At 38.9% G+C, this 25551-nt stretch overlaps 2 protein-coding genes across 5 annotated transcripts in view; one reads left to right on the top strand and one right to left on the bottom strand.

Moving 5' to 3' along the window:
- Positions 1-8817, top strand: part of LOC125237791 (protein EFR3 homolog cmp44E) — a 42589-nt gene extending 33772 nt beyond the window's left edge. For all 3 annotated transcript variants that reach the window (XM_048144976.1, XM_048144978.1, XM_048144977.1), the window contains exons 17-20: positions 2168-2295; positions 5350-5511; positions 6109-6255; positions 8151-8817. In XM_048144976.1, coding sequence (XP_048000933.1) covers positions 2168-2295; positions 5350-5511; positions 6109-6255 — 437 coding nt within the window. In that variant the 3' untranslated portion in view covers positions 8151-8817. The remainder of the gene's footprint in view (positions 1-2167; positions 2296-5349; positions 5512-6108; positions 6256-8150) is intronic.
- Positions 8818-13434: 4617 nt separating this feature from the next.
- On the bottom strand, positions 13435-23795 carry LOC125237735 (reticulon-4-interacting protein 1, mitochondrial-like). Of its 2 annotated transcripts, none has more exons than XM_048144902.1 (13): positions 23758-23795; positions 23456-23535; positions 22238-22318; positions 20786-20951; positions 20112-20282; positions 19117-19257; positions 18437-18551; positions 17708-17833; positions 17035-17156; positions 16049-16211; positions 15030-15150; positions 14272-14391; positions 13435-13810 (listed from the first exon to the last, which is right to left on the bottom strand). In XM_048144902.1, the coding sequence occupies exons 2-13, from the start codon at positions 23501-23503 to the stop codon at positions 13724-13726; spliced, it is 1461 nt and encodes a 486-aa protein (XP_048000859.1). In that variant the 5' UTR covers positions 23504-23535; positions 23758-23795; the 3' UTR covers positions 13435-13723. The 2 variants fall into 2 exon arrangements, with proteins under 2 accessions (XP_048000859.1, XP_048000858.1); XM_048144901.1 differs by having other exon boundaries at positions 23456-23531; positions 23758-23787.
- Between the last annotated feature and the right edge of the window lie 1756 nt (positions 23796-25551).

The following is a 25551-nucleotide window of genomic DNA, read 5'->3' as shown; positions in this document are numbered from 1 at the left end:
GGATAAAGGCGAGGACAAAGAAGAAGAAGGTCTACTATGTCGCAGTCGGGGGTTTTTTCATAATTTTAATTTTGTGGTTAGGTTATTATTGTGTTAATTATATAAACTGTAAGCGATAATCTACATTCAGAATGAGAAAAAGTAAATTTTTAGACAGATTTTATGTTTAATTGTTGTCACAGAACTGACAGGGAGTTAATTTTTGTTAAAAATTTTGCTGATTTTCTGAAAATGCCCTAATACAAATGTTGCACATTCACATTTCCATTTTTACACATTTTTGCACAAAGTGACTTAACCAACTTTTTAACCAACAGAAACGTCTGCAAACTATTATGGTTAGAATAAAAAAAAGTGGAAAACAGCCAGAGCGTCGGTTCGGGTATCATTTCAATATTTCTAATTTATTTATATAACACAATTGTAGGAAAGGATATCATGACACCCCCCCCCCTCACGTCGAAAGTCACATAAAAATCACCATTCTTTCCAAGCAATCAAGATTCCCCTTTCGAAATTACCTGAGCATTTCCGTGCTTGGAAATTACAGGTCGTCAATGTTCACGGTCAATACTTGCCCATATAAGAGAAGAAATACATTAAAAGCCTTATGCTTCGGTCGATATTCCTCGTCATTTTAGTTGTATCGCTAATTAACTACAATAGGCTACTAGACTCGTATCGAATTTAGCACATCAAGTTATTGTTTTCTGTAGTATTTGACTTAAGAAATCAATATTTATAGCTTGCGGGGATTAAGAGTGCGTGATGACTGCGTATTGTTAATTAAAGATGTGTGTATGTTTTTTTTTAATTATGGACTCCGAAAACGGTGTTGGCCAATGGAGTGACGTCACATAATTCAAATCAACTATGGAAATTAGTGGTACTAATACTACTAATCTAATCTCCATAGAAGCAACTATTGTATTAAAATTCATAGTCGCTGCTCGGCTGTGACAATCTCAAATATTTTTTTCTAAATCGACTTACGTCATGTCATAGATATTCTATAGATTAATATGGCTGATGTTGTTTTTGTCTGATCAAGTAAAAGTAAACTTTAAATTATTTTTTTGCGGGTTTTTAAGTCATAAAAAAATATGGTACTATTTTTTTTCGTTTAATTAGACAGTAATTAATAATATAAGATACTTTGAAAAAGGGTCAAGTAGCCTATTCATAGGAATCAACATACCAGCTGGCAACCATAGGAAGGCGCTACTAATATCATTAGATCATCAAACGGCTTGACGCTTTTAAAATCGTTATCATCATCATCCTCCTTGCGTTATCCCGGCATTCGCTACGGCTCATGGGAGCCGGGGGTCCGCTCTGACAACTAATCCCAAGATTTGGCAAAGACACTAGTTTTACGAAAGCGACTGCCATCTGACCTTCTAACCCGAAGGGTAACTAGGCCTTATTGGAATTAAACTCAAAACTCTCAAACTCAAAAATATCTTTATTCATGTAGGCCTAATTACAAGCTCTTATGATGAATAGTTCATTACATATATATTATGATCTTTATCTAACTTAATTATCACAGCAATTTATTGTTGTAATTATTGTTCATAATAATATTGAGTCTAGAATATACAGTTTCATATAAAAATAATCGTTAAACAAAAAATATATAATTAGGTATATGTATATATAAAAATACATGTCTAGAATATTTCTAGGAAAAATCCAATGTCATTTCAAAAAATTCAAAAATTAGTCCGGTTTCCTCACGATGTTTTCCTTCATCGAGAAGCGACTGGCAAATATCAAATGACATTTCGCACATAAGTTCCGAAAAAGTCATTGGTACGAGCCGGGGATCGAACCCGCGACCTCCGGATTGAAAGTCGCACGCTCTTACCTGGGCGGTCAGCGCTTTTAAAATCATAACGTGTTAATAATTGGTGTAGTGAAAGGTATGGAAATGTCGGCTGATAGAGAGGAATGGAGGAAGATGATCTGCTGCGCCGACCATATCATTCCCTTGCCCTTTTCCCATCAATCGGTCGCCGATCCTCATTACCACACAAATCTACAACAGTCTTTTAGGAATCAACCGGGAACCATCGAGGCGCTACTAACGTCATCAGATCATCAAAGGGTGTTGGCTTCACTACCGTTTAATTCCTTATATTAATATTCCCGATCTGTGAATCAGATGGTCGCCGGGGCTCCGTGTTCACGTTTCCGCTGCCCGCAGGCGCGGCGGCGGGGCGCGACAGCCTGGCCGACATCGGCGCCCCCAACGAGATGGACAGCGCCAACAGCTCGCCGGGGGTGCAGCGGGTGAGTTATCTGTGCTTTTTTACTTCATTTAATAGCTCAAGCCTTCGTATGTGAAATGAAAATTAAAAAGAAAACCGGTGTCAGACGGTTTGATGCAACCGGCCCTAAAGGTCGCAGCGGTAACAGACGCAGGTTCGCTTCAGAGCGGCGCGACTCTGACGACAGTCGCCATTGTTTTTCCATACAATTCAGTTCCTGGCGCATAGACATGAAACAATCTAGGATGATCAACTTTTGCTTCTTTACTAAGGATTATTATAGTATTTACGGATATAATATTTAGACTCTTAACAATTATTAAAACCTTGAAAAATAAAACATTTTGACGTGAACGATGGATATTTCAGAAACTTGTGCTGGTTAATTAGAAAAACACAGTTTGATATTATTTTATCAGCGATTATTTTAAAAACTTGCGTCAAAAACATCAAGAAACTACGTGCGGTCGCTGCGACAGAGCGGCAGTGCTATGCCAGGCATACCATATTATACCTGTCCGGTTGTGTTGTTCATTCAATGAAAGTGTCCTGTGTCCAATCCTTACAAGTCCTGCCTAACCATTCCCTAACACCGTTCCCTCTAGCAGTACGAAGCTTTAGACGAAGAATACTGCAGTCTAAGGTCATTGCGTCAGTGATTGATTCGACGTGAAAATAGGTTTTCAGTACAGATGGTCGCTTTTTTACGCACTACTTCGAAAAGTGGTTCATTATATGACAGGTCGAAATTTCGGAGGCGCATCTGTACTGAAAAACGTCGTACGATACATGTGCGAAAAGGAAATTCGTAACTCGTGTCGATTTAATTTATCGCCACTCGTTTCGAACGTCCTTTTTTACGCACTTGTATCGTAATGTACTATTATTCTATGACGTCAAATTTTTAATCGAAAATACGTATTCGTCATACATGTTTAATACCCAAAATCTATAAATACTGGTTTCTTATGTTAAATACTACAAAGACGTCTTGTGCCAAATTAGCTATGTCTAGTAGCCTATGAGAGTGCCCTGTGTCCAATCCTTACCCCCTGCCTAACCTCTCCCTGCACCGTTCCCTCTAGCAGTACGAAGCCCTGGACGAGGAGTACCGCGTGTTCATCGAGAAGTACAACCACAACTACCGCCCCGTCATGCCGCATTTCGCCGACTACGTAATATTAAACTTTGCAATAAATTTAAAAGTGGAAAATTTACCTTGAGTGATACTTATTGCTATCAGCGATCATTGCGTCGGCAAAGCCCGTGTGTTAAAATCTCACCAAGGCTATTCCACTTTTAAGTTAGAGTTGTCAACGGAATTTTTTGTTTAAAGAAAAAGCACAAATGTTGTTATAATTTCATATGGAATAATCGAATTTTAGTAACCTATTTCAATCCACCCTTATTAAATAAATAAATTTTATAGGACATGCTTACACAGATTGACTGAGGCCCACGGTAAGCTCAAGAAGGCTTGAGTTGTGGGTACTCAGACAACGATATATATAATATATAAATACTTATATACATAGAAAACATCCATGACTCAGCAACAAATATCTGTGCTCATCACACAAATAAATGCCCTTACCGGGATTCGAACCCGGGACCGCAGCGTAGCAGGCAGGGGTATTGCTACGAAACTTTTAGAATTGTGACTTTTGGAGTAAAAAATAAATGCACTTGATCATTGCAAGATCGAAATGGTATTCCTATGTGCGGAAGCAGAAAATTTTTGGTATGCATTATACATTTTAGCGCTTTTTGAGCCAAGGAACCCAATTGTAATATAATAATTTGAGTGTCTTAGAACAGCTTTTAATATTTTCCGTAGAACAGTATTTATACTCAATCCGTACGAGTAGATTCAATTACACTCCTTATCCTATCCTAACCTGTCCCAACTTGTCCCGCCATGTCCCAGCGCACCGACGACGAGTTTTGGCGTTGGTGCGATGACTCCTCCTTCACTGACGTCGGATTTGAACCCCCAATTACGGTACAGAGGGCCTAGTCGAGGCGCCAATCATTTGCGCCCTAGCGAACAAAACTATCTGTAGGTAACTTTTTGATGTTTTGTTTGGTATGGCGCCAATTATTGGCATCTTGGCTAGCTCCCTTTAAAGTATCTCTATATTAGGAAAGTTACACAAATTACGAGATCTCTTTTTACAGTTTTAACCGCCCTCCCCCTTCTGTGACCAAGGGTAGTATACAGTGTGTATTTTTGATATTACACTCTAAAAAATGAAGACCAACTAAGAGCAGTTTTCTCTTAGTTGACGTTAAGTTAATTACTACAATTACGATCTTATATAATTCAAATAAAGCTGATTACTAAAAACAACAAGGGAATGTATGATTGAACTAATAACTTAGGTGATTTGTTATTCCTAACCATTGTACACCTTGAATCAATTATGAACTTGTTAGGCATAACTATGTAACATAGGTTGATTCAATCCTTAGTTGAACTTACTAAGGTAATTTAGTTAACATAATTATTTTTCATGGAATTATTGAACAAGATCTTAATCGATTCAGTTACGTTGCAAAAGTAAGAGCAATCAAAATTACCTTATTCGATTTGTCTAAGATCTTATCAGGCTCGTATGGAATCAAGATGCTTGACTACGACTATCAAAATATTGATAGGAGCAACGAAATTTTTTTTAGAGTGTACCGCAAAAAGCCAAGGTTTTAGTGAATCCCCACACTCTCCCTATAAATAAAGTTTTTTTATATGTTTTTGCAAGTTTAATTGTGTCGCTTAACTTCAAACCTGGGTAAATACATTCTGCTCTAAGGTTGAATATACAAAAAAATATAATTTGATCTGAAAGATAATCAACCTTATAGCAGAATGGATTTACCCAGTTTTGAAGTTAAGCGACACAATTATAATTTTGTTACTTATATTATTTAAAGCGCTAGTCTGCCTCAATCAGATGTTTAAAGAATCAGGTTATTTTGATTTCTTTATTGGTTACACTTTATCCGTCCATCCCGTCCGTCTTCAAAAATTGCTCGACTTCTTTCTGTCACAAGTATAAAAACATGAATATAATTCTAGCACCCACAACAACCCGAGAGCGTAAGCCTGGAGGCGTTACGGCGCGCCGCCACCGGCCCCAGCGACGCCGAGCGGCGCGAGGCCGAGCGACGCCGCGCCTCGCTCAACAGCGCCTTCAGGACCGCGCCCTTCGACCATCTCGTCAACCTGACGCAGCCCAAGGTTAGTGTGATGCAGTCTTAAAGACTCATGAAGTGCGACAGCCCGGGTGAATCCACGTAAAAGTAACGTGAATCACGACTTCATTGAGTGTTTATTTGAACAGCTGCAAATGAAAGGATCTTCTATGCATAAATCGGGAAAGTAACACTTATTTAGAGCAAAGAGGATCGAGTATTATAGAGAGTTACTGTCAAATTAAAATGTGTAATCACAGTGCATAGACTGCCATCTCTCGACACAAGCTTAAAACTTTTGAACCTCAGTGTTGACAATTTGGCCCATATTGTTAGCTTGATAGTGTTTAAATGTCAAATATTAATATTAGCGCCATCTAGCCGAGCGTTCCCCAAAGGTGTAACGCCATCTAGGCCACCGTACATTTTTCTCTAGTGCTTTTTGAGGTACGTTTTTTTCTCAGACCTTATCCTTTATTTGTCAGTTTTGTGACGATAATTAAGCATGAAATAGTAATTAAAATATTGTTTTTGTGTTAATTTCAAGGAGAAATTTAATTATCTCGATTTATCGGGTTTCACCAGTAAACCCTCGAAATGCCCCTATACAAATTCTGGTATCATATTCTACGTTTGTCCGCAGTACGAGCTAAAAGACAAGCTAGAAGAGATCTTCAGCTCCATACAATCGGAGCCGCTCCTGCCGCGCTCAGCCTGCTCCCCCACGGCGTCACACCAGAGCAACCTGCACAAACACACCAAGTACCTACCTGAGCTGTTCTTATACTAGGTACGTCATCCAGGCCTGTTCCTATTGCTATATCCAGCCGGACAGTGTGTCATGTATACAAGACAAGCTAGAAGAGATCTTCAGCTCCATACAATCGGAGCCGCTCCTGCCGCGCTCAGCCTGCTCCCCCACGGCGTCACACCAGAGCAACCTGCACAAACACACCAAGTACCTACCTGAGCTGTTCTTATACTAGGTACGTCATCCAGGCCTGTTCCTATTGCTATATCCAGCCGGACAGTGTGTCTTGTATACGAGACAAGCTAGAAGAGATCTTCAGCTCCATACAATCGGAGCCGCTCCTGCCGCGCTCAGCCTGCTCCCCCACGGCGTCACACCAGAGCAACCTGCACAAACACACCAAGTACCTACCTGAGCTGTTCTTATACTAGGTACGTCATCCAGGCCTGTTCCTATTGCTATATCCAGCCGGACAGTGTGTCTTGTATACGAGACAAGCTAGAAGAGATCTTCAGCTCCATACAATCGGAGCCGCTCCTGCCGCGCTCAGCCTGCTCCCCCACGGCGTCACACCTAGGGTTGTAAAAAAACGGTTTTTTTTCTGGCTTGAAAAAAAACATGAAAAAAAACCGTGAAAAAAAACAGTTTTTTTTCTGGAGTATGTTTTTTTTCTAAAGTACGAAATCTCAAAATTTGCAAAGTAGTTAATACTTTTATACGGTTTTTTAGACTTAATGTTAACTATTAAACGAATTTAATCAAATAACTTTAATTTCTGGTCTTATAAAAGTAACATTTACGAAATCTGTAGTTTGTAGTTATCACTATTTACTGTTGGCAACACCACCGCCTCTCCACGCTGCACGCCACATCGGGGATTCCCCAATAAACGTTTGTATACTGAATTAAAATGTACGTTATTGTTATTGAAACACGTTACAACTCACGAAAAACCGTTATTGTCGTATTATTTGTTCATCTGAAAAAAAACCATATTTAGAAAAAAAACCAAGGTGCTCGGTTTTTTTTCATGTTTTTTTTCATAATTCTGAAAAAAAACATTTGGTTTTTTTTCTATTTACAACCCTAGTCACACCAGAGCAACCTGCACAAACACACCAAGTACCTACCTGAGCTGTTCTTATACTAGGTACGTCATCCAGGCCTGTTCCTATTGCTATACCCAGCCGGACAGTGTGTCTTGTATACAAGACAAGCTAGAAGAGATCTTCAGCTCCATACAATCGGAGCCTCTCCTGCCGCGCTCAGCCTGCTCCCCCACGGCGTCACACCAGAGCAACCTGCACAAACACACCAAGTACCTACCTGAGCTGTTCTTATACTAGGTAGGTACGTTTTTTAGAAGTAAACATAAAATAAAAAATCTTTGGATAAAGCTTTTATCGTTGACTGTACTTTTCTATATTAGTCCACATATCCACTGAATGTACACATCTAAAGTATAGAAAGACAGGCACATATGCGGGCGTAGCACACTAGTTGGATACATTTTATCGCATCGGTACAAATAGTGCGAAAAGGACGGCCCACCGTTATATCGTTTATCACGCGACCGTGCCTGCCTGACAGAGCGCATATTGAATGTCTCAATCGCTTACGATCCGATAGAAACGCCACTGTCACTTTCAGACTAACATGGAAGAGTGATAGAGACACAAAGCGTTTAGTTGTAGACGCGATAACGATTATGTAATAGTGATTGCGTTAATTATAAAATAGAGCATTTATTTAATTAATATAAAGATAAAACAATTACAATATTAACTTATACTATTTATTATGTGAATTATTAACGATTTATATTAGTTACAACACTAAACACAAGATATAACACATAAGATAATGGCAGGATCGCCATGTAAGCGCGTTTATAAACCTTTCATATCAAATAATAATTGAATATTTTTTTCCAGATAACGCTCCCGTTCAGCAGCTTAGCTTCTATGAGAGTTATTGATTAAATAATCTTTGGATTCCATAAATAATCACGATATTAACTTTACCTGTTACTCCGGCTTCGTGACTTGTTTATATAAATGTTAATGCTCCAAGACAAATACTAATATTATGACATTTATGACTAATTGCTTCTTGCTCAAAATCACTTTCACGATTTAAGCATTTCGAATCTTAGCTCGAATGTATTGTATGGGAGCATTGTAGCCCAAGGGCGCATGCATCTGTAGATGTGTAGGACATGTATACGTAAATAATGAAATCAATTACTCATTTTCATTTACGAAATGCGAAATTCGACTCGACTTAACATTCCATGTAATTGAATCTCTTGCTTTTATTATAAACTATGACTTATAATATATTTTTTGATAATAATATTGGAAGCGATTATTATTTTTTTAACACCGTGCTAAGGCACGGTTGATCGATTATATCATAATAAAATTTTTCCTTACTAATTTTAGAGTAAAATTGTTATTACAATGTAGGTTTTATTTCGACGACCGGTCTGGCGTAGTCGGTAGTGACCCTGCCTGCTACGCCGTGGTCCCGGGTTCGAATCCCGGTAAAGGCATTTATTTGTGTGATGAGCACAGGTATTTGTTCCTGAGTCATGGATGTTTTCTATGTATATAAGTATTTATATATTATATATATCGTTGTCTGAGTACCCACAACACAAGCCTTCTTGAGCTTACCGTGGGCTTCAGTCAATCTGTGTAAGAATATCCTACAATATTTATTTATTTTGATTTTGCATTAACTAATAATCAATGAAATTCTCTTAAATTATGTTTGTAAAGTCTAAAGTCAGACCATGTTAAGTTTTCACGCCGAGTACACATCAAATATGAATTATCCTTGTAAATTATGACTTGATGTATTTATTAATATAATATATGATAAGTTTATATTGTTAAAACCATGCAATACTAATATACTGCCAATATATTCAATTCTAAATAAAATAGCCTAAATATTGTCGAGTTCATTGTACGAACTTCTATAGCATTTTTCACTGCGACAGCTAAAATACCCAAGCTATGTGAAAAATATTATAAGGTACTAATCCATTTTTTCCATTAGGTATTACACTATGATGTTGAGTTCTACATGTATCCACTGAACCCGCCTATCATATATAACCGGTGGACACTTTATTTAATAATGCAAACATTGTAAAACATGGAAGAAATGGACCAGTTACATTTCGCCCCCTTTATATTTATTCTAAGGTGCACTTACACTGGCAATTTTTGGCAATTAACAACAGTTATGTCACATGGTTGTTTATACTACGAGTATACACCGTGTGACATGCGGAAACCGAATCATTTTAACAGCGTGTTCCTCATCATATTAGAAGAGTCACATGTCATATAAACTTTTCTGGATATCGCCTACTTCCAGAGTTATAAGCATTTAAAAAAATAACAATTACTTATTATTGTCTTCGGTTACCGCTATAGTTACTCATGAAATAAAACTATGACTATGACCACGAACGCTGTAAAGTGTGGAAACATCGGGATGAATGGTAAATTCATTATACGCGATTTAATTCGTTTCCATAGTTCTATTTCACGAATCACTTATTATTTCTCAGAACAAAACGTTGTTTTGATGGCAATAATGTCGTTATCGGACATAATCTAACTATCCTCGTCGATAGATATCAAAAAGTAACTGGTGACTGCAAAAAAGTATTTATTTAGAAATTGTAAATTTTATTTTAAGTTCAAATTTTAGGAATAACATTTACTTTTCATATGAGTTACATCCAATAAAACTCAAAAAAAAATACACAAAAATATTTTTTTTTTTGCGATATTTGCTTGAAGTCATATACCTAACAATTTATCTTTATTTGGCCCTCAGAAATGCGTAGTTAAAATCTTTCGGTTTCCTCATGTTACACCGTGTATGTGTTTATAATGTAACATTAAACATGTTCAACCAAGACATTCGAGAGAGCAATTCAACCTTTTGAACGCCACGGTCTTGTATAGACGACAGTGGGTGTAGGTATGCCAATCAGGTTTACTATCTATGGGTTGTTATAAAAACAGTGGCTTGTCCTTCTACTCAATGCGCAATAATAACGTTTTTATCATAATTTATGTTTGAATTTTAAACGGAAAGGACCTTGTGGCAGTTTGACTTGAAAACCCTTTTGTCACAGTATAATAAAGAATACTATCGTACAGTATGGCCACTCCCGCTCCCCGCTGAAAGTGCCGCCCACTCCCTCTCGGTTACCTCACAGTTACCGCCTGTCAAAGACGCGAACAGTCGACCTGTCATATCTCACTCATACAAGCATGGTACGCGTTCACCTACACGAGTTTAGAATGTGTGCTAGGAACGCGCCTCTTTCATATTTTTGATCGCCAGTGTCCGAAATGTGCTTTTGTGTAGAAACTGTAGAATAAATAAATTGCTGATGTAAGTGTACCTTTTATTGTTGTTAGTTTCATGTACAATAATAAGTAGTTGGTAGACCGATGTGACAGCCTATTAATATATTCTAGTATTTGAAATAAAACTTATCCTATGGTATTATAATGTTTTAGCAAAATAGTAACTATACTGACTGTATATCTATATCCTTTTTGATTAGTGTAAAGGAGATAATAAATGAAATTAAAGTCAGTTGTGTTGCTTCAAAAGTTGTAAGATATATTCTCTGAAATAATATATTCTATTATATATTATGTATGTAGGATAGTTTGGTCTGTTGGTACATGGTGAATTGATCTAATAATTATTAATGATAAGTTGGTGATTATGATAATGATGGATAATGGATGGTCGTTGGTAGTTGAATGTCTTTTTAACCATTTGAACGCTAAGAACTCTCAAATGCATCGTCACACAGAGCTATAGACAACTACATATACCATTTTCTATACTCAAAGACCTACACACTTTCAAGTGAGGGTTAGCTAACTTGCGTGAGTGAAGTTTTTGTTTATAGCGTTAACGGGTTAAGGACTTATTTCCAGTGTAGGTACAATGTTGGAAGTTTCTAGTAATTCTTTAAAGATGTTTAATGAGACACACCACTTATTTTAAGCTACAAATTTATTTGTATTTTGTATTGGTAACACGCAACACACGTTCGTCCCCGGCACTGTTTTACTGATAACTACACTGTGCCGGTAGAAATTACTAAATTCTTATTCCCGTGCCACTGGCATAAGTCAACTTCTTACATCTATGTCAGTAGTATAAAAATACGAACGTTTTGGATACAACTGCTGTATCGCTTGCATAAGCCGGTAAATTTGTTTAAACACACATATGTGTGATATGTGACACTAGAGTTGGATTGTTTTTGGTCAAAGATCTTCTGTCGCCGGCACCGAACGTGTTAATTGTTTCACACTGTCAATATTAGACATTACAATAGACCGTATGGGTTTTAGCCCATTTCCGGTTTCTATTCGTTCTGGCATGACCATCGGTATTATTGTGGTTATGGATTATTATTGTTATTTTGTTTGTACTTATAAATACATGTGCGATCGGGATGTATTATGACGGTTAATAAATATGTGGTTTGGACCGATTTTTGATGTTTTATTTTTCATGGTTTCTGATAGCAACTAATGATTTTGGCTCAGTGATCCAAAGTGAATCTTGGCCTCCCAAATGAGAGATCCCGATCCTGCGCAGCTAAGTATGTATATGAAAACAACATTTTAATAAATAGACAGTAATAGAATAAGTATTGAATGGTGACTAAAACATAGTAACCTGTCGACCCGTGGCTTCCTACATAGAAGGATAATTATGCACCAAGAATCACCGTATTGAAATGCCTCTTGGAATCTCAAATACCTAATAATAAGTCCTTGTTGCAAAAGCAAAGGCACCCATTTGTAATGGAAAGCTAGAATTATTTGAGCGGTATTAAAGATTGTCGGAGTAAAAAAATACACAAAGGTAAAAAACAACAATTTTATTTAAAATATCTATACAATGATTCTATCTACTTAAAGTTAGTGTTAGGTACAATAGGGTCGGAACAAGAATCGAGCCTTGAGCATCTTTTAATCCTTGGATGAATCCATAATCTTTGCTGAGGTTATTTTTGGACATTCTTTAGTTTTCATTGTACTTTTTGCGATAAACCACCTGTTGTTTCACCTCTTGCTGTACATAATCACTATATTCCTGTATTGAGGTGGGCAATATTGTAGTATTTGCATTGTATTTTATTGTACTTTTGGGCGATCAAATCTGTATGAAAAAATATCAAGCTCCGCTATGTTTTTGTATATCGATATAAAATAAAACACTAATGCTGTATGGCCAGTCAGGAATATGGACATATATCATACAATATGAACATGCATGTTAATACCATACCATGCATTCTTCATCAGTCAATAATAAATATATTTATTGGCGGCGACTTAATATTACAATATAATCGCAGGTTCAGCGAATAGTCTGTTCAAATCTAATATTGAACTTAAGTCACATAAACCGCGATGCTAGTAAGAATATACTTACATTTTTCGATTCATTTAATAGGAACATAAATAGGATAGAATGAGAAATTAAGGAAAGAGGCGTCTTATATAAAGGTCGCTATTTTAATAACGAAATAGAATGTGATTTTAAATGTATCGAAGTTTCTACTTAACTAGAGGAAACGCCATTGTCTGCAATAGCAGACTGCAGGTATAGTATAGAAAAAATAAGTTAAATAAAAAAAAACCTAATAAAATATGTGATCTCAAACAGTAACATTCTTATTCGTTTCCGATTTTATCAAGGTTTGTGGAGAAATCGGTCACGCTTATTGACTTATAAATACATATATTAGTATCTACAATATATTTTTAAAATCCCAACTTGATAAAACATCAGCTTTGGTTTTCAAATATACATCAAAAACTTTATTTCTTAACAGTATTAGTTTAGATAATATGGCAGAAGAATACGTTTCGCATAAGTCCATCTGGAGTTTGTTCGTATAAAATATATTGTTTTGAAAAATTTACAAAAGTTATCAAATCTAAACTGGTTTCAAAATGTTTATAAACGTACTTAGAAAATTAAAACTGTAAGTTTCAATATAAATAAAGGCAAAATACGTCAGAATCTGTTCATAGGACGCATCCGTTTTGCAACTGTTTTCTTAATGATTTATTTTTAAGCAATTTTAAGCACATAGGGGTTAGAATGTTTTCTGACAGGTTCTTATCGATTTTGTTCATCTTTTTAGATATCTTCTCCCATCTCTTTATGTGCAAAACCACAGTAGGGAACGGTCTTAAAGACGACCGTCAAAGTGTTTTTCGATGCGTGCTTGGCGTCAATATTTTTAAGGTTTTAAGCAGTATTCACTGTTTTTGCAATTTTTTTAAACATGTCTGCCGCATCACACCGCTGGAGCGTTAGTTATTCGCACTAACCCGAAGGTCCCATTTGTTTTAACCAAATGTATCGGGATTAGCGTTCTTTCCGTGGCTCTCAGGTATTTAAGGTTGTATTTCAGTACAAGGGCATCATTCTAAGGGAACCTGATGACTGTTGTCCCTAGGGCTTCTTCGCTGCACGCGTGCGCTAGGGCGGTCTCGAAGTCTTGTGGCAGGTACACCTGGAACGAAGAAGATCAATTTTATTTTCCTGTACGTACTGGTCATACTGAAAAACTTTTATTATGGGTCCAACTCAGAAGTCGCGCAAAAAATACACTTTCCGAAAATGTCGATTTTATACAGCCAAAATGTAACAAGTTTTTTCTCAAAAATTTCATTTTTGGCACAAGCTTTTATCGCCGACTTTACTTTTCTTCCAACAGTCATCTACTGCTCTCCGAAACGTTTCTAGAAACCCCTTACTCGATAAGGATGCGACATTTCATTGCAGAGTTCATATTATGGCCACCTTTCTGCTCCATCAGCTCCATGATACCATACTATTGCATTGTCACGTGATTTACACATGTATGAAAAATTTCAGCTCAATCGGAAACCGGGAAGCGGGTCAAATTTAACTTGCAAGATTTGATTACAGGCATACAGGTGAAAGTAAAAAACAGCATATTTTAATACTCACCTTGTCCAGTACAGGGCGCAGGGTGCCCTCATTGACTAGTGCAGCCAGAGATGTGAGCCCGGCCGATAGTCTTTGCTTCTCTTCTAACCAGTCCGTGTGAGTCCCACAGCCGAGCACCCACTACCAAAAATATACAATATTAAAATGGATCAATGGCGCTTAAACAAGCCATTGTACCACCATGCAACAACAATATTTTTTTCTCAAACATGGTATGAAATATTGATGTTATGTGCCTTATAATTGGCAGCGAAGTATGACGTTGCAGGTGCGGCTAGGACGATTGATAGATAATGGAATTTCATACAAACCTTGCAGGCCAAGGCCGGCAAAACCTTCTTTTTTAATTTCCAAACACAGATAATTGTGACATAACATCCAGGTATTTAGCCAATTAAAAAAAAACTATAAGGGGCTTTATAAAAAAAAAATTCGTTTTTTTTTTATTTTTTTGTTTTTTTATAGGCGTATACGGGGTATTAAAGGGGAACGAAAATTCGATTATTTTTGCGCTACGACGCACCGTTTAGGAGATACAGCCATCCAAAGTTACTATTTTCAGTAGACTTTATTTATTTCATACCATGTTTGAGAAAAGCACTATACATACCTCGGCGGGAAATGGGGTTGCTCGCCTCAGACCTATCCGGCCTCGCTTCGCTCGGCCGTCTATATGTCTTCGGCCGGCAACCCCATTTGTCCCGGCCTCTGTAGTAATGTACTATTATCACAGTTATAAGTTACATTTTACAACTCACCCTCAAGACCCTGAAGGTGTAGAAGGAGGCGGCGAACACGACGGACAGGGGGGTGGGGAGCCGGTCCGAGATCAGCGGGGAGGGGCGCAGCTCTACCACGGCATCGCGCGCTGCTGTAGCTCTGAAACAAACGTTTATTTTAAACTTTATTCCACATCAAAAAGGAGTATTCAATGCTTATGCCGTGAAGCTCGTTAATCACAAGGCCAAATAGAAAATTGTCAAGGTTGGTGATATTATTTTTTCTGGCTTGAAAAAAAAAAACCGTGAAAAAAAACAGTTTTTTTTCTGGAGTATGTTTTTTTTCTGGAGTATGTTTTTTTTCTAAAGTACGAAATCTCAAAATTTGCAAGTAGTTAATACTTTTATACGGTTTTTTAGACAATGTTAACTATTAAACGAATTTAATCAAATAACTTTAATTTCTGGTCTTATAAAAGTAACATTTACGAAATCTGTAGTTGGTAGTTATCACTATTTACTGTTGGCAACACCACCGCCTCTCCACGCTACACGCAGCATCGGGGATTCCCCAATAAACGTTTGTATACTGAATGTTAATTGAATTAAAATGTACGTTATTGTTATTGAAACACGTTACAACTCACGAAAAACCGTTATTGTCGTATTATTTGTGCATCTGAAAAAAAAACCATATTTAGAAAAAAAACCATGGTGCTCGGTTTTTTTTTCATAATTCTGAAAAAAAAAACATTTGGTTTTTTTTTCTATTTAAAACCCTAAGTCGGATAGCGCTCTCCCGCAGGGATGGCAGCCCCAAAACACTATCCCAGGTGACGCTGTGGCGTGTCATTGGCGTTTAGCTCCAAGTCTCCTACGAGTGACTACTAACTGGAACGCAGCTTTAGCCGGTGAGTACTCTCGCCGGAACGTCGGCGCCGGAGCTCGCCAGAATGCTGTCCCACGGGCCGGCGCGGGCGCCATACTGTGCTAGTGACACCAACGACACCATAGGTTGTCGGCGTCTAGCTCCACGTCTCCTATAAGTGAGTACTCACTTGAGCGCAGCTCTAGCCGGCGAGCACTCCGCGGCCGGCACGCCGGCGCCGGCGCACGCCAGCACGCCGTCCCACGGGCCGGCGCGGGCGCCGTACTGCGCGAGAGACGCCCACGACGCCGTGCTGTGGTTGTTGGCGTCTAGCTCTACGTATTCATGCGCTCCTGTCAAACAAAAAGGTGTAATTCTTAAATATTTGTCAAATATTGTAAAAAATAACACAGCAGTAATCTTGTTCACGATTATTTTAACCTTTTACTGCTAGGGCACAAAGTCATGTATAGCGGTCGCTGGCGTCAAAGGTGTGTCCGATGTGGATAAAATAAATTTAAAAGCGGAAAACGTCTCTTCCACTTCTAAATTTATTATATTTTAAACATTTTCCGCTTTTAAATCTATTCCAAGCCCAATGGCATTGACTGCAAACGTTTCTGTTAATTAAAAGTTAAAAATGTCGATAAAGTCTTCAGAGTCTATAATCTGCTATCTGCTGAACTGACTGACTGAGGACATTTAAAAAGTGCTCCATACCTACTCTCAGCGACTCGTCATTATCCTCCTAGCGTTATCCCGGCATTTGCCACGGCTCATGGAAGCCTGGGGTCCGCTTTGACAACTAATCCCAAGATTTGACCCCTAGTTTTACGGAAGCGACTGCCATCTGACCTTCCAACCCGAAAGGTAACTAGGCCTTATTGGAATTAGTCCGGTTTCCTCATGACGTTTTCCTTAACCGAAAAGGGGCTGACAAATATCAAATGACATTTCGCACATAAGTTCCGAAAAAGTCATTGGTGCGAGCCGGGGTTCGAACCCGCGACCTCCGGATCGAAAGTCGCACGCTCTTACCGCTTACTCTCAGCAAATGTCTCATTAAAATATAGATCATATTATTATAAGGAAATAAAGTCACTGACAGATTATCTAAATTTTTAAGGTGTTTTTTGGCAGTACCATTCAAAACATGACAATAAAGTGATTCTTTACCCAAGTTCTGTAAAGCGTTTCTCGCTTTCCTCGGAGCTAGGACAGAGACGTGAGCGCCTCTAGCGGTGAGTAGCTGTATTAACGCGCAGCCTTCGCCACTTGCCGCGCCGCATATCACCATGCTGGGGGGGGATTTTAAAGAGTTGTAAATAAGGTTCATTCTAGAGATTAACCCCTCATATGCATAAACACGTATCCATGCCTGGAAATTTTAATCTATTGTTTATATGTAAAGGTCACCATTTCAATGATAACATTGACAGGCCGTACGAGGGGTTAACCGCCAAAAACTTCAAATGATCAAGTACTGATTTAAGAGCTTGCTTAGCAAATGCTACGTAATAAAAAAAGATCATCACCATCAACATCATTTTAGCCATTAATCGCCCACCGCTGAGCATAGGCCTCCCTTCGTGTACGCCACTTATCTCGGTCCACCCAACGAGCCAACGGATGCCAGGCGCAAAAAAGATAAAAGTCATTTATTCGTGACATGCATGCATGGTTGCGCGATAAATGATAAAACATCAGGCTGTCATGTCGCACTTACGAATGGTGCGATAGGGACAGCCTGATGTTTTATCATTTATCGTGTGACCATGCTTGCCTGCCAGGCCTGTTTGTGAGGCCTTGAGGCCCCTACATACATACATGTGACCCCTACATAGCCTACCGTTTCCCCTTACATTCCTGGGTACAGTGCAGACGCTCCAGGGCGCGTATGGCGAGCGCGCCGGCCCACGGCAGCGACGCCGCCGCGTCCGCCGCCAGGCCGTGGGGCCGCTTGCTCACACGAGTACTAGAATAAGAAACAAATACAGTTAAAATGTGTGATGAATTAAAACGAGCTTTGGGACTAGAACACAATTGATAAATTAACTTATGAAATAAAGATTATATCTGAACTTTATACTAGCCGTTGCGCTGCGTAGTGTTGCTATTATAAAATAGCAGGCGTTAACATTTGTACCCTACATCGAAAATTTTGTATCACTCCATCGTAGGCCACGTCTTTGCCTTTGGCTAGTCTGTGGCCAAAAGTAGGTAAGCCCATTTATAATTATAAGTTATGGTTTTGTAAGACAGGGTTGAGTTAATACTTCATATAGAACATTTTAAGCAAATGTAACGTTTTCAAGTTTCAAATATATGATACTAGCGTTTGCCCGCGGCTTCGCTCGCGTTAGAAAGAGACAAAAAGTAGCCTATGTCACTCTCCACCCCTTCAACTACCTCCACTTAAAAAATCACATCAATTCGTCCCTCCGTTTTGCCGTAAAAGACGGACAAACAAACAGACACACACACTTTCCCATTTATTATATTAGTATGGATGTGGAAAGGAAGGTCTGTGCCCACAATGGGAGGCTCATGGGAGTAAATCGTTAAGAACAATAGTTACCTGCGTATCGTGAGTAACTCTGTCGCGGCTCCACCGCTCCACTCGCTCACGCAGCCCCACACTTCATCGCCGAGCTCCAAATGACAAACCCCATATCCCACGTCCAGCACAACGCCTGTAACACACCATTGTCCATTATACGAGACAAGTGATTAAATTAATATAAATGCCTGTAAATTAGTAGAAAAATCTTCAATATTTTACGTTGTGTATCCTCCAGCGGCCCACCATACAAAAAATTGCCAAACTTTGAATCAATGGTACTAGAAAACAGGGCTGAATTTCTTGTTTGAAAATCGAACGAATCAAAACAAAAGCAACTCAATCCCATTTAACGTAGATTCAAATTTCATCGTAGGTATTTTGTCCTAGTATTAGAACATTGCACCCCAGGAGGCTATAACTCTCACTATTACTCGACGACCGGTCTGGCTCAGTCGGTAGTGACCCTGCCTGCTAAGCCGCGGTCCTGGGTTCGAATCCCGGTAAGGGCATTTATTTGTGTGATGAGCACAGATATTTGTTCCTGAGTCATGGATGTTTGCTATGTATATATGTATGTATGTATATCGTCGCTTAGCACCCATAGTATAAGCTTTGCTTAATTTGGGGCTAAGTTGATCTGAGTAAGGTGTCCCCAATATTTATTTATTTATTTACATAAATTCACTGCTACTGACCGGCGAACCCCCGACCGACGACGGGCTGACTCCGGCCGCAGAGCGCTCGCAACACTGCGCCGCGGCCTCGTAAGGTGGCGCGGTCACAAGGACACACGCTGAACGCTTGGACGCGTATCAACACTTCGCCTGCCCCCGCCGCTGTGGATAAAGCAAAATTTGTGGTGAATTAATAGAATTAGTCAGCTGCAGAGAAAAGTAGACCCCATGGCATACAAATTTGTATGGCAGGGGACTCCTTTTCTCTGCAGCTGACTACTATCAAACTTCATTGTGTAAGAGAAAGAGAAGATTATGTTTAGAACTTTTGCCGTGACAGCATCATTTGTTGGATCATCATATGTGACGTACGGCGTTATGAGCAATGTCCGTATACAAATATGACACCGCGGAACGAAAGTGCTATCGACAATAAAGTCTCTTTAGCCAGATGTCACATATGAATTCCAATTCCACACACTAGTCGCATCAAAGACAACACGAACTTTCTTCTGTCTTATCATCGCACCCTACTGCGTGATGACTTGAGGCAAAGACACAAATTGCCCCTTGACTGAGGAAACTTGGCGCTAGCTGCGATCCTGCTCGACCACTGACTGGTGTAAATGAGGAACCGACAACAGATTGAAATACGGGCCCTACACCCGACAGGCTCCCGACACCCGAAAAATCAGGATCCGACATTTGACATAATGGAGACGAGCCGAGTTCTTACCCGGTGCTGTGGCGTCCTCAACCAGTATGACGCTCTGGTCGTTCTGCGCGTGCAGGGCTCTTGGGCCGCTGAGCACGTAGGTCCCTCAGCGGAGCCCTAATGCTAGCAGTCGCTGTGAGACAAGTATCATGGTTCCTTACCTGGTGCTGTGGCATCTTCAACAAGTATAACGCTCTGGTCGTTTTGCGCGTGCAGGGCTCTTGGGCCGCTGAGCACGTAGGTCCCTCAGCGGAGCCCTAATGCTAGCAGTCGCTGTGAGACAAGTATCATGGTTCCTTACCTGGTGCTGTGGCATCTTCAACAAGTATGACGCTCTGGTCGTTCTGCGCGTGCAGGGCTCTCGCGTGGGGTCCGCTAGGCACGTGGATCCCGCAGCGGAGCCCTAAGGCCAGTCCGCAGCCGCCGCCCAGCGCCACGCCGCATGCGAATATCACCATGCTGCGGCGCCATACTGGAATAGAGAGTGCAGGTTATATCATATAATAACGAGACACCTATTCTTTAAAGAAGAACAAAAGAAAAGGTGGGGTTTGTATCTCTGGACGAGGGGATTAGCTCGTACCTTTCACAGAGTACCAGGGTTCAAAGAGTCAAGAGAGTCAAGGCTTACTTCGATCATTAAACAGCGCCTGTTAAATGTAATATTATACTTCCAAATGTCTCACTAGATGTCGCTAATAAGCTCCCATACAAAAGCTGCCTCGCGCTATTAAGATTTTTCCGCGATACTATAAGTAGCTAGTTTGATTATGGAACGAGAAACAAACATTTAAAAAAATAAAAAATACAGACGAATTGAGAACCCCTTCCTTTGAGAGACTAACTCTTCATAAAGAAGATCAGGGGACAGCGGAGGAGGTCCATCTGATGCGCTGCGCCGCGTCGCTGATCCAGGATAGTAGTCTTCTCGAACCTTTCACAGAGTACCAGGGTTGCAAGAGTGTCAAGACTTACTTCTATCATTAAACAGAGCCACCAACTCTTCATAAAGCAGAACAGGGGACAGTGGAGGAGTCCCATCCCTGATGCGCTGAGCCGCGTCTCTGGTCCAGGCCGCGATGCGGTCCCGGCCCTCCGCGATCAGCTCGTGGTGCCAGATGTCGTTGAAGGCTTCGCGGATCTGAATACCAGGACGGCATAAACGGTATAGGATTTTGCTAATAACCAAACTAAAGAAAGAGGTCTTTAAATAATACTACTGTTATGGCAGTATCATCTTTATCACTGTTCTGCCCTGCAAGCCAGGCAACAATACTCGTAACTATAAGGGCCTATACAGATAAAATGCACGACGATACTCAGCACACATGCCACTCCGTTACTGTACGCCATATGCTCATTTTGTCTCTCGGTGTACTAAATCTACTAAAATAACGAACTAGACACATAGAACTAGATCTTTTCAGTGGACAAGCAGGCACAACTGTAATTGCAGTTGGCGAGAAGTCGACGTGCAGTTTGTATACAACTTGCAGTCAATAAGGTCTGGCGCAGTCGGTAGTGACCCTGCCTGCTACACCGCGGTCCCGGGTTCGAATCCCGGTATGGGCATTTATTTGTGTGATGAGTGTGTTCCTGATGAGTCATGGATGTTTTCTATGTATATAAGTATTTATTTATTATATACATATATCGTTGTCTGAGTACCCACAACACAAGCCTTCTTGAGCTTACCGTGGGCCTCAGTCAATCTGTGTAAGAATGTCCTATAATATTTATTTATTTATTTAAGGTCAATTTGTAATGGCTCTTACTATAGTCCGGCCAAAATAAGTCTGCAAAGATTTTAATAGCCCCGCCTCTGCAAGGATTAAGTAAATGTCATAATTTCATCAAAGTTTGACGTTTAAAACAACATCCACTGGCAAGACTGTGAAATACGTTGCAAACTTATCTTGGATTACTTTTTTTTATACATACTATGTCGGTGGCAAATAAGCGTACGGCCCGCCTGATGGAAAGCGGTCACCGTAACTTATGGACGCCTGCAACTCAAAGAGTGTCGCATGCGCGTTGCCACCCCATTAGAAACTTGTACATTCCCTTTTGCTGTGTTAAATACACAGTAAAAAGGAGTGTCCTTTGAGTCGTCGGCAACCCGAACCCTCCTTGGAACTTGTGCACTTCCAAGGAGGGTTCGGGTTGCCGACGACTCAAAGGACAATAGACGGAATAAGTCAGTTCCGTAAGTCCTCCCGTCATCAGCACACCGCACCCTCGTTGAGCTCTGGCAGCCTTACACAACACTATGAGTAGGGTACCTGTACTTACAACAAATACTATATCCCTAAACACAAATTTAGATAATATCTACAAGTCTAAACAATCAAATCAATAGATAATTGATGCTTGTGGAATCCTAAGTAAGTAAGTAAGTAACAATGGCAGTATTTTCAAGACACTCACCTTATTAAGGACCTCAACAGTGTGGTTGACGGCATCCTCAACCCGTGACCGGCCATTACCTGCTGCTGATTTTGCTGCTTCCTGTTCAAATCAGAAGGAAGATTTATCACTACATCTTACAAAGTCGCCCGCTGTCTGTCTATCTATGTGTATGTGTGTTTGCAATAAACTCAAAAACAAACATTTGGTGTCAATTGATTGAAATATTTGCTAATGAAGTTCAACAAAATCTAAGAGCTTTAGACGAAAACAGTGCCAAAAATATGCCAAATACCAAAATATACGGCAAAATTGTGTATATGGTCCATGAATAAGTCTGTGATAGAATATGTTCTCTTAAGGAAATCTTACTATACTCATTTTAATGATTTACTACCTGTGAGAAGTTTTTGAAATGAAGAACAAGATTAGTTATTTATTAGTAGATGCCCATTTTTTTTACCAGATTCCAGATTTTATTATAGAACTATTATACTATATCGTATGCGGCTACCATTTACAGTATCACTAATGAAAACAAGCCATAGCTGCCAAAATGGACAAATTATCACACAAAAAAACATTTACACACTGATTTAATCAGTCAGTCAAATGAGGAAAACTCTCAAAATTGCACAACAGACAGTTTCAATGTCAGAATAGTAGATAATAAAGCAATTTTTTCCATAGCAACAATGCAAGCCCCGCAACAGCTACGGCCATGGTCTCATGGCTATTGGGATCTGATTACAGAATGTTATCTTTTCTTTATCTAAACTGGTGTTTAGGCGATAATAACATGAAATGTGAGTTTAACCACAGGTTTAACTGAATATATGAGAACTTTTAGTTCCAATATATCAGTATAAAAAAAAGAATACTGACATGTCTTTTAAAGTAATTTAATTATAAGAATCCTTTCAAGACATTTCATAAAAATAAACAATAGGTATTTGGAGAAATGTCACAAACTCTAAAGTATCACAGAATACTTCATTTTATATCGTAACTAATATATATAGCTTTTATCTTTAACGATCGATGCTAATAATTAAGTATTATATAAGTTCAGGGTCACTCATCAGCGAAAACTAGTGCAAAGTCATTTAAGAGTCAAAACAAACAATACTGTTGACTAAAATAGCACACCGCTGACCCATTACACTCATTTCACACAAACAAACAAATTTGTAAACATTAAAACTTCCGGAAAAATGGAAAGTAGTAAGAATCACTTACGTGTAAAGCACCGATCTTTTCTCCAGCTTTGAGCTTCAACTCGTCCATAATATGGCACCACGAGACGACGGAGGGTCTGTCTAAACCAAACGAAAGCTTAGATGCACATCCAAACCTTAACCTTTGGACTAAAATCGGCCTAAATAACTGCACACCCAAAATAGATCGTCATTGACAAAAGTAACGTTACTAAACTAGTAATTATGTACAAATATAAGTCAAAATTAATTGTTATACGTATTTCTACAAAATACGACTCACGAATTATATTATTTCATGACTAAATATACAATTTCCTTTACCTTAAACAAACATAACCCCCACTGTGTTTTCCTTTTCGTGTTTTTGACAGCTGATAGTTTGACAGGCATGTGACGTTTACTTATGCTGTTCAAGACAACGTAAAAATCGTTGCCATTTTTACATTCAACTTTATTGTTAAAAATCGTACATCTTGTTTTTAGGGCTTGCAATATCATAAAAATTATCCGGGAATTTCAATTACAGTTTGCCCGAAAAGAGAAGTTATGAAATGTACCTATATAAGTATACATCAGCAGGTTTGTGAACCACGTACCTACACACCAAGGACAGACATACTATGTTTTTTGTCGTTGCTTTTTGTAAGTGCGAAAAGGATGATAGGCTGCTCCGGCTGCTCCTGTTACAGCCTACAGGTGTCTTCTGTAACAGGAGAACAGGAGCAAAGAATTTGTCAGGACTCATTAAATACGCGCTAGTCGGCAAAATAATTACTTATGGAGCAGATTTGCTCCCAAGCAAGCAGAGGTTAACCCTTACAAAACAAATTAAAAAAAAAATAGGGTACTGCGCCAACATTTACAGAGGAATGACTTTTCTAGTACAATGTATAAAGGTAGGTAGGTAGAATGTGCATTAAAATACTTTGACGTGTGTTATACTCCAATTGCTAATTCGAGTCCAAAAAAACTACGACAGATACGTCAATGTCACAGCTGTCAATGTCACTTATGTCACTGTCAAAATACTTTTCATGTTATTGATACCTGAAGTGATACAAGCGCAATACCAACTTTACAACTAAAAATCACGGAAAAAAAGAAAAAAAATCGAGCGACCTAGTATTTATGTAAATAATAAAAGACTATTAAATATATAAATCAAAGGATTGAAATAAATAATAAATAATTTATCTTGGCGTGTGTTTTTATAAAAAAGGATTATACTATTTTACAAACATTTTATTGCAGTGGCAACATCGTAGTAGTTTTTAGGGTTCCGTAGCCAAAATGGCAAAAACGGAACCCTTATAGTTTCGTCATGTCCGTCTGTCCGTCTGTCCGTCTGTCCGTCTGTCCGTCTGTCACAGCCGATTTACTCGGAAACTATAAGTACTACAGTGATGAAATTTGATGGGAATATGTGTTGTATGAACCGCTACAAAATTATGACACTAAATAGTAAAAAAAAGAATTGGGGGTGGGGCCCCCATACATGTAACTGAGGGATGAAAATTTTTTTTTCGATGTACATACCCGTGTGGGGTATCAATGGAAAGGTCTTTTAAAATGATATAAAGTTTTCTAAAAAACATTTTTCTTAAAGTGAACGGTTTTTGAGATATCAGCTCTCAAAGTCGTAAAAAGTATGTCCCCCCTCTATTTTTATAACTACGGGGTATAAAATTCTAAAAAAAATAGAGGTGATGCATGCTAATTAACTCTTTCAACGATTTTTGGTTTGATCAAAGTATCTCTTATAGTTTTTGAGATAGGTTGATTTAACTGTAATTTTGGCAGGTGTATAAATTGACATAATAAGTTTATTATATTTGCTGCTACGGAACCCTTTGTGCGCGAGCCCGACTCGCACTTGGCCGGTTTTTTTTGGACTCGAATTAGCAATTGGAGTATAGTACTCGATAATAACACAAGTGGACGAATTGTGCGACCATGAGAAAATCTTTGCGGAGTCATAAGGTAAATTAAGATAATTTAATAAAATTTCTTAGAATTCAACCAAAGAAAGCAGTGCCCTTTATGGGAATGATAATAACCTATCTTTCAATGCAATATTTTTGTGTCGGATACATAGTAGTTACATTTTATTGTCAT

The sequence above is a fragment of the Leguminivora glycinivorella genome, chromosome 22, assembly GCF_023078275.1.
Source record: "Leguminivora glycinivorella isolate SPB_JAAS2020 chromosome 22, LegGlyc_1.1, whole genome shotgun sequence".
NCBI classification, from domain to species: Eukaryota; Metazoa; Arthropoda; class Insecta; order Lepidoptera; family Tortricidae; genus Leguminivora; species Leguminivora glycinivorella.
This window is presented reverse-complemented; position numbering and strand designations above follow the sequence as displayed.